Raw genomic sequence first — 15,503 nt, 5'->3', positions numbered from 1 at the left:
GGCCGAGCGGAGAGGGCGCAGGACGGGGTCTGGGCAGAACACACACGAGCGGCGACCCAACAAAACAAAGGATATCAGAAGAGGGACCCTCAAGAGGCACACAGAGCGACACCAGTCGACAAGGAGTGGGAATGGAGACAAAGTGTCTTTGTTGGAGAAGATCAGTTCATTGGGGTTGCGCCGCGTTGGACCAGGAGTGAAAAAGAGGTGGTGCTTAAAGAGTGCCAGGGGTGTGGGTTTGGGTTCAATGGGGGGTGGTTCTGGGTGGAGCAAAACACAGGGAGTCGGAAGTCGGAAAGGAGGTTGCAGCTAAAGCGGAGGATCGATGGACTCTACTAGTGACTTGGGACGAAAGGTCGCAAGCCAGGAACGAGCCGTAGCGTGGCTGTCTGTGACATAAAGGAGTCCAGCATCTCATCCATGGTAGCTGGGGGGTTCTCAAAGCACTCTATCGCTTGCACGGAATCCTGGGTAGTTATTAGGTACCGTAGGGCATTCGGCACTGGACTATAATAAGCTGTTTGACTGTTGAGACAGGACAACCTGGCTTCGTCGGCGTTGTTCAGTTTGACTGAGAAATGATAGGAGATGAAAGACAAACAAAAATCAGATTTTCTCGAACTGGAACCGATAGAGCTGGATAGGCATTTCTATAGCAGGAAGTGATTCATTCAATTAAGATACTCAACTATGCAATGGAACTCCTCAGCAGCGGTCAACTGATGGGATCGAAACTCAGTATAAGGTTGTTCTATGATATAGGTCGTTGGTCTATATGTACTGAAAGTATAACTGACTTGAGCTAGAAGACTCGTACCTTCAAATTTTTTCAAATGGTGGTCCTCACGACACGTCACTGGATTATACAGCCTCGAGGGTCGGAAGGCTCAGCGCAGTACTACTCCTATACCTCAAGCTTTGGTACATATACATACCGACTACTACGGTCAACCTTGGGACACATTAGGTAGGTATACAATCAAAAATGATTCTACTAACGCGTAGTTCAAGTCCCTTTTGACCCGGCTGTTGGAAGATCAACATCTCTCTTTGCTTGGATCGAGTCGATCGAAATTCATCGATCGGGCGTCAGTCTTGACATTTCTGAGCGCAGTAACACTTGATCATCCGGCTAAAGAGAGCATTTCTCGAATGAGAAGCTCACCTACACGAGCCTCCTGCTGCACAATGCTGCCGTCTACCTGACCCCCGAGTGTATCTAGACCGACGTGGACCGTAGTGGATACTTTGACAACCGGTCCTTTCATGAGAGAGATTCGACATGAATGTGTTGGCCTCAGTCCTACTGCTACTGTACATTGCTCTTCTTCGCCTCGAGACTCCCGTCTGGTCCAATGGTCCTTGAATGGCTCATTGGAGACATCGAGGACCAGAGCTGGTAGGTACGTGTTCGCGGGACGTCATCATTCCAGGGCGGGCAAGAGTGACCACTATGGCCGAAGAAAGAACAGACACACTCGGGTAAGGATGAGAGTTCCTTCACGGGGATATGAGTTGATGACTGAGTTGCGATCCCCCTCTTTCGGTCACTCCAATTGTTGACGCACTGATCGTTCAAACAGCCCTCGAGATCTTCATCGTTCCCATACCACCCATTTACGATCTGAATTCTGTCCATTGTCGACGACTGTCATTGAAGACCGCATGCATGCCCCATGCTACGTGATCAACTTACTACTGTCTAAAAGGGGCCATTGCCCGGGCCCAAGAGGTGCTCGGTAGTGGATCACCCAGTCAGCGATCAGCAAAGGAACGTAATTCATAGATTATCCCATGGGTGGATCAGCCCTAATATCAAGTGTAATCTCCCGCGGTCCCGTCGATGCCAACGCGGCAGATCGACTCTCGAACAACAGCAGAGAGAATAGTTCACTACTGTTGCACTCTACAGTCTACTTGAATATTCGAAGGCTTAGGGTACTCGGTTTTCACATTTTGCATCCCTTCATGAGATTGGCATCAATTTTGTTTCTACCATTCAAGTAGTCGCAGGGCCCCCAGTCGGTCGGCAGCAGGGCCCCAAATCTGGCTATGAAATATAAATATTCATTCTCTCCTAAACCAAGCGACCTACCGTACTTACTCTTTCGGGCCCTCGGACGCGGCCACGTGTGTCAGTTTGCCTGCCATCCATGGATCTGGCTTCGTCTGTTTCAAATCGAGTCCTAAAAAGGACCGCAGGTAAGGTCTCATTCTTTTGGCGGTCAACATCTTTCATTGCTTCAAGTGTGCCTAATCCCAGTGACCCAGTCTGTTTGAACGATTGTTGCGTCGCCGAAGCTCCCGCCCGCCCCTGAGACAGGGTCTCTTCACTGTACATTGAGTGTAGTGTGTACTGTGTGGTAGTGTACACTGTACAGTTCACAGTTATCCAATAAACCTGTACAGTAGTTGCAGTAGCACCCCATAACCACGATTGATGGATACCCTTTGTCAAAGATACACACCTCATGCATGGACTATCGTCCTGATTTGCAGCAGGTGTAACTATTTGGGCTCCCCAAGCGTAGAGCCCGAGACTACCAAAATGATCGCCTCTTGCACGAGGCTCCACCGAGTCATGCACGTTCCATGAGTCATTTGATTAAGTACCGTCCCGGACAGCCCGCCTCAACAATCGTTTCTTTGCATTGTTTCAGCGCACGTTTGAAACGACGCAGTGTCACGTGGCGCATGTCCGAGGTCCCGGGGCGTCTCCACACGGGAATTGGACAGATAGTAGTACTACTGGGCTTGGACCTCTCTACCAGTCCAACTCTACCTAACTACAGGTAACCTACATACTATACTGATACACTCTATAGACCCGAGAGCATGGACGACGGGAGATAGGAAAAAGGTGCAACATGAACATCCAGACATACAGGATGTCATGGTCAGACATGCTTCATTTACCACTAAAAAGGCTGACTTTCTACAGTCGTCCAGCTGCGTCATGTCTTTGGCATCTACAGTAGGCGTTCGGTGTTTTCAAAGAATAAAAAAAGAGCACAAGGTCAGCACGAGTCGAACAAGAGAATCGCGCTGTGGCCCTTGTTCGCCCCCGCGATCTGCCATACATGGTTCTTCCAATAAAAGCGGAGTAAGGGTCCAGGGTCTTTGTTGCTGTGCGGCCACCTGCATGTAAAAATCGAGTCCGTCTGTGGGGGCCAAGACTAGACCGAGGGGTAAGCATCCAGCTTTGTGCTACATTCCACGGGCAGGTGGTCGACGGGAAGACATGAAAGGACTGTAACAACTACGGGTAGATGCGTCGGCGAAAACTGGCATTCTCACATGGTAGGGAGTATGCACACGACTACACCATTCTCAGAAACTTGCAAGCATAAATAGTCCCTGAATTGAAATCTTTTGAACATAGGTTGGAGATGAAATTCATGTGCAGGAAAAGAGCTTGATCGGGGGCAGCTCCCGGCTGCGATACCTAGTTAACTAGTCTAGCATTAGATCAATAAGCGAAGGGTCCAAGCAAGTGAGGGTCCATCGCGATCAAGCCGTGCGCTGAAGCCACTACATGATTGATGAGACATAAAATCCTTGCAACATGCAAAAGCTGCGATGATCATTGGCCGATTTGACATGGTGGTAGGAAATGGGGAGATGTTTCAGACCACATCTTCTCAAACATCTGGGGCACTAAAGTAGTCGGACTTGATTTCAAACCCCAACTTTGGTACCCCAACAGGATCCAAAGAAAGGCGATGGCGTTTGGAGAGGCCCAAGCGACTGAGCGATGAATTGCAGCCCAACAGCCAAGGTCGAAGCTGGGTCGAGAAGTGGGCAAAGCAGGCCTATGGATAGATAAAGGCGAGTCGATACCATTCATGCTCATGTGAGCTGACCATCGAGGTTCCTCAACCGATATTGTATGGCGTTGCGATCATCGTGTACTTCATCGTCCTCGTATTCTTGAAGCACAATGGTACGCATTAGGCGACGGGGTGCGCGACGACCGGTAAATAGTTCGAATTGAGCGAACCCTTGTTCAGGAAGCACATCTAAGCCGTCTAACGCAACCCAACCTCGATGAGAAAGAGCGCGAATTTGTTTCATGAGTGGCGTATTGAGAGGTTTGTAGGCCAGCTGGAGTTCAAGTCAGTCGTCAGCTCAGATGAACAGGGAGCGAATAAATAGAAAAATCTCGGAATGCTGCTCAGCAGCAAAACCTTCTGGTCAACTTACATCGACTACAACGCCACCCGTTGGACTTTCCAGCCATTGGGTTGGTACATTGAAGTTGGGAGCTGGTTCGCCGGCTATACTGTGAGCCGGAATACCCGAGACGATAATCGTTGGTTGCTTGAAAGCGACAGGCCAGGGATCATCAGGATGGCTGAGAATCCTCACCCGTGGACGGTCTTCTGGTCTTCGGCCCTGGGAGAACAAGTCCTGCCGATTGTAATGTTCGGCTAGTCTTTCGGCTTTCGCGACGGTTCGGTTGTACACGAAAATATTTCGCACGCCTAAATGGATCATAGAATAGATGGCCGCTCGAGCCATGCCACCTGATCCAATGACCAAGCCCGTGGTTGTTTGACGAATTGCGTTGGCCGGCGACAGTCCCCGTCGAATACAGTTGCAGATCCCAATCCAGTCGGTGTTGTCTCCGTGGATTCCTCTTACCGGACCAGCACGTGTTCTCTCAAGGTGGATTGATGACACCTCTGAGACACGAGCGTCCGCGAGGTCATTATTCCGAAGAGGTATGATCGTGTTGACAGCACCGATGGCCCGGGCATGCGGTGACATGGAGTGTAGAAGAGGTATGACTTCGGTCTTGTAGGGCAGGCTAACGCTTGAGCCACCGAAATAAGGGTTCTCCACCAGCTCGTTCAGCCCACGAAGTTCTGCACTTTGAAATATGGAGTAGCGATGCGGCATTCCACACACTTCAAATGCAGCGTTGTGCATGGCAGGAGACATGCTGTAACTGACATTGGCACCAAAGACGAAGTATTGCATGGGATCATACACGAATGAACTGTAGAGCGCCTTCTGAACGGCAACGGCGGTTACGTCCGAGTCAACGAGACCCGATGATTTGCCAAAATGCGAGTGCGTGACTGGCGTGAGGATGGGATTGAAGCACCGTGACATACGACCAAGAGGTCCTGTGTTATAGGCAATCACCGGAATAGCCCTTATCGGGAGATTTTGAACTTTGTGTCGGAATCTTTGTACAGCGTCGTTGTCTTCAACTTTCATGGCCGGTTGACAAATCCGCAGCATGTCACACCCGAGCTTTTGAGCACGTTCATATATCCTTAAACATTCGTCGCCGTCCCAACCTCCCGGAAAAGGCTGGCGAGACTCAAAGTGTCCGATGATCTTTGTGTTGCCACAGCTTCTGATGACTTTAGCGAGTAAAGTCTTGTCACGGTCCAGGTCAATCGTTAAGAAGCTTGGGCCGAGCCGCAGGCCTTGTTGAACAAGCGCCGAGTATTCCCGATCAGAGACACGTTCGTTTCGATTTGCCGAAGCGGGCCTCCTAGGCCTGACGTAGCTTTCCACATGATAAATGAGAGGAACAATAGTATGGCGGCGTATGAGGGCAACAGCATGACTGATTTTGTCAGCCAGATCCAAATCGCTGGCGGCCTGAGCCGTGTGCTCCACAACGTCAATGACTAGCTCGACTGCATCAACATTGTATTCAAGCTCCTCAATATCCACACTAGTCTCACATAATGCGGAGAAGGGAACCGAAAGCGCCAAGGTATTGCGACGGCTTTCGACAGGCAACAATGACAACGGAAAAGAAGCTTGCTGACGGCCGGTTTCCTCGCGGTCATCTGTAATAAAGGCGACGAATGAGAGAAAATCCCGCTGAATCTTCTTCAGTGTCAGAAATGGCGTGGACGCTTGCGGGCGCTGGTCGATTTGAGACTCGAGTGACGAATCCTGTTCGCTTGGTGTTGTATTGGTGCCACCCCTGGGTACGGTCTCCGAGAGGTTGAAAAACTCCAGGTTGGAGCAGCTTCGGTATATTGGGCCTGCGATCTGGAGGAAATGTGATACTTTCTGCGTATCCCAGGCTTTCAAATATGATTGAATGCTTTCAGGATCTCGAACAACGTGGATGATTGGATGTGTGAGGGCATATTCCCTCAAAAGTTTCTGGCCACGACGCTCCATTGTTCCCGCTCCGCAGACGATGATGCAGCCTTCCTGGTTGTCCCACAGCATAGACTCGAGAACTAGGGCTTCTTGTTGTTGAAAAATCGCATGATCGTTGTCCTTTTTGAATTCGGCGCGGGAGCAGCCACTGACTTGACGAAAATATTGATCCGAGTCGATCAATTGGCGACCAGAGGCAGCTGCCAGAATAACCGCTAGGCTAGACTTGCCAGTCCCTCGAATCCCAATCAAGACAATAGATGAATTGAGTCTAAACTTTCGTGTACTCGGCCATGAATCGTTGTCTGTGGCGAGCGCCGGAGAAGCCCGCTCATACTGCAAGGCTCGATGGTTCGTTTGTGGCGTATCCCGATTGCTATACGATGACATTTGTCCATGTGAATGTCGCGTCGAACCATTTTGTGAACCAAGAACGGCCAGTGAGACGGCACCCTCTGTAGGACTGTACTTTCGGGGTTGCGCATCGTGTTCGACGAGTGATTTTCGTTTGAGTCCGAGTGAAGACATCGTCGCATGCTGGTGGTCACGAAGAACGGAGAAATTCCATTGGGACAGATTTGTGGTCGATCAGACAGCGATGATCAGTAGGTCATAACATTGACTGAGCGAAAGCTTCAAGTTCAAGAGATCTGCAGTTTTGATGGGCTGACCACGAAAAACCTGCAATCGCAGAGTCGCAATGATTAGTGTCGTAAGTTGTAAGGTTGCTTTGCGACCGTTCCCCAGCCGGCGGGGGAATTGCGGGCCATCTTTTTGCCGCTGGTCATCCTTTCCCCGGACTCCGATAGCGTGGATGGCAGATACATTTGTCTGCTTTCTCATTACCTTCACTTGGCTGGAGGAAGCAGTTGGATTGCTACTGAGGAAATTGCAAGCCTCAAATCGCAGATAACGAAGTCCGCCCACGACGAGCTGCATTACATTGCTGGAGCCTGCGGGCGTGATAAATTAGCGCAACAGGCATCGCCGGCAAAAGATTTACCTGCCTAGCGTTTGATCGCCTCGCCTACGAATATGCGGCGGAAGCCGCTAAGCGTAATTTTACATCATGACCTCCGAGCCTCGCCAAGTCACTGGCCCAAATGGCAAGACCAAGCGTCGACTCAATTATGCGGACAATGAGGGCAAAGCAAATACACCACAAGAGTCAGCTCTGCCCAAGCGGCAGCGAGTCTCACGAGCATGCGATAACTGCCGATCCAAGAAAGACAAATGTGACGGGGCACAGCCTGTATGTTCAACATGCGCATCACTCGGCCGTCAATGTACCTACAAAGCCAACCCAAAGAAGCGAGGACTTCCGACTGGTTACATACGGTCTCTGGAATTGTTATGGGGACTGGTATTCCAAAAAATCCCAGGCAGCGAAGACGTGATGCGCGCTTTGATGAGGTCCACCGACCTTCTGGGCCGCCTCGCTGCAATGGGAAAAGATGCTGAAGGATCAGACACTTTGCACGCCTCGTTCAAGAACAGCGCGCTCCTCAGGGACATTGAGCGGATGCTGGTTGTTCTAGAGCAGCCGGAGGAAGATAAGGAACGGCTCACTTGTCCTCCCAGCGATGCCGGGACGCCACTTGATATCGACCGAGTTCTAGCATCGGCAGAAGCTCAAGAATGGCATATTCCCGAAGGAATCGATCGCCTGCATAATCTGCCAATCGCTATTTCGCCGTCGTGCGCTTCCCAACAAACCATCGCGGGCGGGTCCCGGAGCCATCGAACTGAAGAAGCAGCAGTCCAAACAGAATCATACAGAAGTGAACATTCTCTCAGTGATGTCCAGTTCAATGTCAGAGGGCTCTCAACAAGGCCAAGCCAACAAGCCTTTGAGCTTCCGTCTAATGGATGGTCGCTTCTTGATGTGTACTTTACATATACGCAGTGCTGGTTTCCCATTCTTGAAAAGCACGACATGCTTCGCATCGCATACCAATATGCCGAAGGACCGCTTTCCATGTCCAGTGACCTGCGTGGATCCGGAGATCATGCCGCGTTATGGGCAGTCCTGGCTTTGGCCTCTTTTCAAGATGGGGCCAACAACTCTACCCACTCTCCCAGTGTGCAGTCTCGCCCCAGAAACGCCACACAATTATCTCGCATCGCGCGATCACTGATTCCTGCTGAGGCTTGCGTGCAAGAACTCGGCCATGTACAAGCTCTGCTTATTTTGTCATTGATAAGCCTCGGTCAGCAGCGATGGACTACCGCGTGGATGCTCATAGGACAGGCTATTCGAAGCGTTCAGTTGCTGGGATTGGACCAACCGAGCCCCAGGTCTGCATGCCACAACGGCGCGAAATCGCCCGGTCGGACACAACATGTCTTTCTGGGCTGCTTCTTGCTCGAGACGCTGATTGCTGAGCACATGTCGCAGCGACCTTCTCTCAGGAAGGAGGATTTGACTCGCGTTGGGGCTATCGGGGAGGATGGGCTCGAAGAATGGCATCCATGGGAGGACCAGACCGGTTTTCGCTCGAGGCATTCCTTCCAGTCTTCTATGCAACGCGGTCCCATTCATGCACTGAGTACATTTAATCGGCTGCTGTCTTTGATCTCTATACTGAACGAACTCTGTTTCTTGAAGCAGGATCCAACTGCTTCCCGCGCACATTTCGAGTCCCTCGACGTTCAGCTTCAAAGATGGGTCACGTCTTTACCGAAGAGGTTTCGAGTCAACATGTCCAATCGCCATTCCAGCCCTCCCTCCCCTCATTTGTTCAACCTCGAAGTGTTATACCAAAGTACCGTGACGAGTCTGAGTTTGCAGATTGCATCCCGACAGGGCGATAATAATCATATCATTAGACTACAACACACAGGCAAAGCCATTGAGAGCTCTCGAACACTGCTCGAACTGCTGCAGTTCTTCATGGAAGCCTTCAGTTATAAAGCGACGACGCCCTTGTTCGGCATAGCCGTGAGTCGATGTCTCACAGACTCAGCAAGTCAAGTTGCGCCAGGTGTTCACGATTCCGATCTCCGGTCTAGCATTGGGTCACTTAATTCCCACCTCAGGCAACTGTGGATCGCATCCGACTCCTACGATGGTACTGAAGCTGGAGGCAGCGAATCCCAAGAAGACGTCTTTCCCTCTGAGACTCAAGCTTTACAACATCACTCCACCACGCATGCTCCTACTCCTCAGGATCTCGTGCCAGCCACGAACCTCTTCCCTGACCTCAATGACCATTCCCACCGTCCACCGGACTTTCCTCTTCTCGACGGCTGGGCACGAAACGCACGAAGCACCAACGAAAATTGCAACCCATTTCAAACTCCTAGACCTTCTATGGCGTCCATGGGCGGTGTTGCAGAGGCATCTACTCAAGCAGACCAATTTAACGGAGGTGCGCTATCAGCAGGCTCTGCCATCTCCCAGTCACAACGCTCTAGCCTCAACTGCCAATCTGCACTTCCTTATGGCGGGCAGTATCCCGCCTACGGCAATCCATCACCCTTCAATCAGAACCCTTTCATCGAGGTTGACAGACACGAAACCGCCAGAAGGCAAACATCGCAACGCATTGCACCGGACCTTGATGCGCTTTTTGATGAGCTGGCCTCTCTAGATGGTGCAGACAGGCAAGTAAAATGTTTCGTATCACTCAATGCCCTTCGTCGGAATGCTAACCTCAGCCTTCAGATCCGACAATCAGCCTGAGTTCATGCAAAATCTTGGATTCGTCACGGAGAGTGGGGTGCCGGAATTGCTATCATTCTCAAGTCATATGGAGCCATTCCTGCTGGCCCAAACGCAACAATTACCGCTGGCCACACAACCTTCTTCCGTGCGGCGGGAGACTCATGGCCTTGGAGGAACACCACAGAGATGACCACTTATTTAGCCTGCATATGGACACATATTTTGCTTTGCATGTACCGCTCCAAAGCCTGGGCAGGATTAAAAACAGCTGCTGACCTTCAGCTAGTGAGACTGGAGACCATACACTGATTGACTCCCTGCAATACTCGCTCTGTGATCTTGGATTCAGTCCTCAGCTCGCGAAATAGAACTGATCTACTCCTCGCGGTGGAACGGACCGTTCACAGGCCTTGTTTGAGCCCTTCACAAACGACTCTGGCTTCATACAAAAGCTATGGATCTGCAACATCCGATCACTTGATGTAGCAGAGTACCCGTTTGCAATACGGGTTGCGAACATGGCCAACTAAAAGGTCGAGCGCGACATGTCTCTGGCCGGTGGGCAACAGGCACGGCGACTGAGATGTCTTTCTAGAAACCGCCAGAAAACCTGATCACAGGAAAAAGCCGAGATCTTTTAAAGTATATGCGTGTCGAGTCTGCTCACAGTCCTATTACATACTCAAAGCAATCACAGCGCCGCCTTTGGGTCCTTCTTCAATTCTTTGAAGTTCTCAGCAACATGCTCAACAGCGACTTTGTACCCATATACACCCAACCCAACTATGATCCCCGCCGCCTTGTCGCTAAAATATGAGTGGTGACGCCAGGGCTCTCGCGCGTGGACGTTGCTCACGTGTAACTCGATGAATGGAACGCCTATCCCGAGCAAGGCATCACGAATCGCCACGGAGGTATGTGTGAACGCGCCGGGATTTATGATGATACCGTCCACCTGGCCTCGGGCAGCCTGGATACGATCGACGATGGCACCCTCGTGGTTGGATTGAAACGCATCAAAGGTACATCCGTGCTTGGCGGCAGTGTTGCGACAGTCACTCTCGACATCCGCCAGTGTGGTGTGTCCGTAGATGTGTGGCTCGCGCGTGCCAAGGAGATTCAGATTGGGTCCGTTTATCAGGAGGATTGATCTGGCCATGGTGGATGTATGTGATTGAGATATGGAGTTCAATACAAGAAGGGAGGGGGTCGAATGAAATCGAGAGACCACGCACTGAGCATGCGAGCAATATGATATTTTTTCAATGGCATAATTTATTATGAAGCCTAGGTCTATGCGCTACCCGAGTCGCGATTGAGATCTATTTGCGCATGCTGAGAGTGACCTTTAAGCTGGGCGGAAAAGTGGTCGAAGGTCCTCGATGAGCGCCTGTCCGGCTGAGCGCTTTGCCGGTTCCGCTTTTACCCCAACTCCCCGCAGTAGTGCGGATTCGAGCGTACTCGTGGGTTTAACCGCATCGTTCTCGAGAACAAGTCCGTCGCCTCCATCTTATGGATCGCAAGGACACGAGTCAATGTTGCCAAACCGTCCCTTACGGTTCTCCTTATCAGGGATAAGCCGTCGTTAGCCGGACTTCTCCATGCATTCACTGCGCTCTGTGATTGCTGTCATCTCGTATCAATCCGCACGATTTGCTTCTAAATCAGCGACCGGCTGGGCGTTTCTACCGATCTCTCACGCCAGTCTAGTCACACTGACCTGCTACCATTTTCGGAGCCTGACTCTATTTGACAATTTGAAATGGTTCGGCGGCGTTTTGGGGATTTGATGCTGCTTTTTCAAGTAGGCGGATTCAAGTCCGAATTATGACGTGACTCCGTTAATCAAAACGAGGAAGGCTATTGAAAGTCCAACCTGTAGCCTCTGGTGGCCACAAAATCATCGAGCGTGGCCCAGAGATTTGGGTCCGGGATCTGGTAGAAATGTTTTAAGCAGTAAATGATCTCAACTTCGAGAAGCTCTATCAATGCAATCAGTGATTGAAAGTGAAGTGGCTCATCTGCAGGTCTTTACATTTTCGTGGAGTTGTACCCCACCGGCGGAGAACTGGCGGGTCCCAGATACGGACATTCGGATATCACCGGTGCCTCTGATCTGTCTTTCTTCCAGAATTCTGTCTAACTCAAGCAGCTCACAGTCCTAGGTATCACTTCCTCTCGCAATAATCTGAATTTATCCAGTCCAGTCAAGAAAGTGAAAGTCTGTCTTGAAGCGTAACACGTTCAGACATCAATCTCTCCCGATTAACGTCCGGCGACATAGAAGTGACTCACGATGCCCGCTGGAAAATTTACACAAGATGAGCTGGACCAAATATACGCCTTTGCGGTTGATTTGGGCCGAAAGGCCGGTGATCTGCTCATGGAAAGAGTCGAACAACGCATTGACGGTAGCGATGCTCCTCAAACATTTGAAGAAAAGGAGAATGCCGTCGATATCGTGACGCAGACAGATGAAGGTAGGGCGTGACTTCGAAGACCCCGAACACCTCGATCATTCAACGAAGCCAAGAATCTCACTTTCTTGGATCACGGCAGATGTGGAAGTTTTCATTCGAGATGCTATTCACACAAAATATCCTACGCACAAGTTCGTCTCCTTTTTTATTTGGCGTGGGTGCAGCAAAGTTGACGCAGACGGCCAGGTTCCTCGGTGAAGAGTCGTATGCCAAGGGCGAATCGCGCGAGTATCTCCTTGATGCACAACCAACATGGTGCATTGATCCTCTAGATGGTAAGTTTGCAACACCTTCATTCCTAACGGCTGTCGCTGGACTCGAAGATGCTCACACACTATAGGAACTGTGAACTACACACATCTCTTTCCAATGTATTGCGTGTCAATCGGATTCGTCGTCGACAACCTTCCCGTCATTGGTGTTATTTATGCACCATTCCAAAATCAGCTTTTCTCTGCCTGCAATGGGCGCGGTGCCTGGCTTAATGAGAAACGTCGCCTTCCTCTGATTCGAAATCCAATTCCTCCGATGCCCGCCAACGCCCCTTCTCAGTGTATCTTTTCATGCGAATGGGGCAAAGACCGTCGAGATATCCCTGATGGTAATATGCATCGCAAAATCGAAAGCTTTGTCAATATGGCTGCGGAGATTGGCGGGCGAGAAGGCAAAGGTGGCATGGTGCACGGAATTCGAAGCCTAGGCAGTGCCACCTTGGATTTAGCATACACAGCGATGGGATCTTTCGATATCTGGTGGGAAGGAGGCTGCTGGGAGTGGTATGTTGACACTTGAGATTGATCGTTTCTCTCTCTTTCTATGATTGCTGATTTAGGATGCTAGGGACGTGGCCGCTGGTATCGCAATCCTGCTTGAAGCCGGGGGCCTGATCACCTCAGCGAATCCGCCCGACGACTTTGACACAGCATCGATTCCGGACGTGAAGCTCGGAAGCCGACTGTATCTGGCAATTCGGTAAGCTTTATCCTCTAGAGTGCTGCAGCGGACTCTGTGTGTTTGGCAAGTGCTCACATCAATCAAGACCCGCAGGTCCATCAGCTACAGAGTCTGGCCGCGAGTCCCAAGAACGTACAGTGCGAGAGGTATGGCGACGGGTTCGCCAGCTGTCATACTCTCGACCGGGCGCTTAAGACCTAGATTGAAAATCTTGAATTTCGCCAGAAAAAGCACGCTTTCTCACACTGTACGCAGTTCTGCTACGAGAGCAATCGTATTCTAGTCCAGTCAAACGTATAACTCGAAAGTATGACGTATCAGGCTCTTTAATTTCCCTAGTCTATCAATCGAGGGAAGTAAATCTCCCGACATGAACACGATGTAGACGCTAAATCGAAATGATGACGGTGACAGGCAAACTTTTCACTTGAGCCACAATCACAACACGCTAGAGGCCCTCTTCAAGTGGGCTGCCCGCTCGGCGACGGACCCATTCACCACAGCCTTGACGGCATCCACCACCCCGGGTGTGCCGACAACATCCCTCCCAGTCCAAAGACGGGCTTGCTCCAAGCCCTGCCAGATGAGAGCCTCCGATCCCAGAATCACCTTCCAGCCAGCTGTGGATGCCATCTGAGCAATGTCTGTCCATGGCACCGGGTGATAGCACATCTCCAGGATCACCCCCTCTTGCTGAGATGCCTCGGATGCAGAGCCCAAGAATGACCGAATAACTGCTCGCGCATTGATCTCCTCGGGCGTCTTTGGGGGGTAGTTTGGGATTCCCGAGACAATGGCCGCAGGACATTCTAAGCGAGCGGCTTCTTCAGGGTCAGTGACGTGGATGAGAGGTGCTTGGGCGGTTGGATCTGGATTGCGTGCACGATCCTCGGCCATGATCGTTGCTACCTCGGCGGCATCACGATTGACAATATATATTCGGCTCGATCCAAGCCATCGACGCATCACGTAGACCGCTGTACGAGCGGTACCACCACCGCCGATGATCAAGGCGGGTCTGCCGCGGAAACGTGATGGATCAGGCGAGTTTTGCAACAAGGCTTCGCGAATACCGTCACAGTCTGTGTTGGTGCCGACGTATTGGCGAGCGCCTGTTGTGGGATCATTGCGGATGAATATCGTGTTACAAGCGCCCGCTTGACGGGCGTGCTCTGTCAAATCATCCAGATGGGGCATGATGGCGACTTTGTGCGGCATTGTAACGGAGGAGCCGACGAATTTGGGATTTGCCTTGATTGAGGCGAGGAAAGTTGGGATGGGCGGAGATCGAGTGTAAGGGGGGAGGGCAGGTGGCCGACGTGCCATACACGCTCGACAGAGGAAGCTGTTGCCAATTGAGATCCAATGCATTGTAGACTGTCTGGTGAAGAGGCGGCGAGAGTGAGTTTAGCAATGGATGGCCGTAAAGATATGCCACACCGTCGAGATGAGCAGGAATCCTAATCGGTTCCTCGGGCTGTAGTGACGCAGCCGTCGTCTCAATTGCTGGTGCAGCCATGATGATAGATGAGGATGACGCGTCAAGGATTCGAAAAGAGACTTCGTCAAAAGCGAGGTGCTACTGGAGAGGGGCTAAACCAGGCAGAATCTGGGGATGATAAAACATATTCGACTTCACACACCCACTTCCCCAGCGATCAATGGAGTATCAGGCCGCAGCCAGGTTTTGGCTAAGGGATCTGCCGCGGGAGCTTATCCGCGTGTCATATCCAAGGAGTCAAGGTGCTCTCGATGTATTGGAGTCACGGTACTGTATGCACTAGGCAGTGATTGGGCAACTAGATGCCAGTGACCAGCAGAATTCGGTGGGGCCAAATTTGATGCTTCCGGTGCGGATGATTGATGATGATGATATCTTACGCGACACAGAGCTCGAGTGCGAAGGTGGTTTACGTGACCGGGAATTTCTCCGCCGACGGAGAATCGCTTATCCCTTCGCCCACCGAGAGAAAATCGGGTCAATCGACTTTCCGCCCGTCGCCTCTTCCTTGACCCGCCATCTTCTCCACTCGTTCAAGTTGAGTTGTGCGTAAAAACTCAAAAGTCGACTGCCATGGTCCATCATCGGCTCGCCACGAATCATCGTCCATGCATCCCGTCGCCGGCAAGAGGGTCAAAATGCCCCGATATTGAACCGAAGTCTCTGCACCGTGTGTCTGCATCATTGTGTGGCTCAAGACTTCCAGATCTTCCCCCAGTTCACCCCCCGCGATATCGGAGACCCCCACACACCCAAACCCCAA

The 15,503-nt window shown here is 51.2% G+C and overlaps 6 protein-coding genes across 6 annotated transcripts; 2 read left to right on the top strand and 4 right to left on the bottom strand.

The window, feature by feature from the left end:
* Window positions 1-3,849: 3,849 nt before the first annotated feature.
* Window positions 3,850-6,666, bottom strand: N7539_004117 (putative quinate pathway repressor protein QutR; the record flags this gene model as incomplete). Its single annotated transcript, XM_056933719.1, has 2 exons — window positions 3,850-4,104; window positions 4,204-6,666. The coding sequence occupies 2 exons, from the start codon at window positions 6,664-6,666 to the stop codon at window positions 3,850-3,852; spliced, it is 2,718 nt and encodes a 905-aa protein (XP_056791260.1).
* A 541-nt stretch (window positions 6,667-7,207) lies between these two features.
* N7539_004116 (putative C6 transcription factor QutA) lies at window positions 7,208-9,823 on the top strand (the record flags this gene model as incomplete). Its single annotated transcript, XM_056933718.1, has 1 exon — window positions 7,208-9,823. The coding sequence occupies one exon, from the start codon at window positions 7,208-7,210 to the stop codon at window positions 9,821-9,823; it is 2,616 nt and encodes an 871-aa protein (XP_056791259.1).
* Window positions 9,824-10,496: 673 nt separating this feature from the next.
* Window positions 10,497-10,964, bottom strand: N7539_004115 (type II 3-dehydroquinate dehydratase; the record flags this gene model as incomplete). The annotated part of the gene is made up of 1 exon (XM_056933717.1): window positions 10,497-10,964. One exon carries the CDS (start codon window positions 10,962-10,964, stop codon window positions 10,497-10,499), a length of 468 nt encoding a protein of 155 aa, XP_056791258.1.
* A 1,137-nt stretch (window positions 10,965-12,101) lies between these two features.
* N7539_004114 (inositol monophosphatase family protein) lies at window positions 12,102-13,433 on the top strand (the record flags this gene model as incomplete). Its single annotated transcript, XM_056933716.1, has 6 exons — window positions 12,102-12,285; window positions 12,365-12,416; window positions 12,472-12,560; window positions 12,626-13,061; window positions 13,126-13,257; window positions 13,325-13,433. 6 exons carry the CDS (start codon window positions 12,102-12,104, stop codon window positions 13,431-13,433), a joined length of 1,002 nt encoding a protein of 333 aa, XP_056791257.1.
* A 244-nt stretch (window positions 13,434-13,677) lies between these two features.
* N7539_004113 (shikimate dehydrogenase family protein) lies at window positions 13,678-14,758 on the bottom strand (the record flags this gene model as incomplete). The annotated part of the gene is made up of 2 exons (XM_056933715.1): window positions 13,678-14,490; window positions 14,570-14,758. 2 exons carry the CDS (start codon window positions 14,756-14,758, stop codon window positions 13,678-13,680), a joined length of 1,002 nt encoding a protein of 333 aa, XP_056791256.1.
* A 460-nt stretch (window positions 14,759-15,218) lies between these two features.
* On the bottom strand, window positions 15,219-15,425 carry N7539_004112 (uncharacterized protein; the record flags this gene model as incomplete). The annotated part of the gene is made up of 1 exon (XM_056933714.1): window positions 15,219-15,425. One exon carries the CDS (start codon window positions 15,423-15,425, stop codon window positions 15,219-15,221), a length of 207 nt encoding a protein of 68 aa, XP_056791255.1.
* Between the last annotated feature and the right edge of the window lie 78 nt (window positions 15,426-15,503).

This window comes from Penicillium diatomitis (genome assembly GCF_028827545.1).
Source record: "Penicillium diatomitis strain IBT 30728 chromosome Unknown utg000004l_segment0_segment0, whole genome shotgun sequence".
In the NCBI taxonomy this organism is placed as follows: domain Eukaryota; kingdom Fungi; phylum Ascomycota; class Eurotiomycetes; order Eurotiales; family Aspergillaceae; genus Penicillium; species Penicillium diatomitis.
Note: the sequence above shows the minus strand (reverse complement) of the source record. Positions and strands in the feature narration are given on the sequence as shown.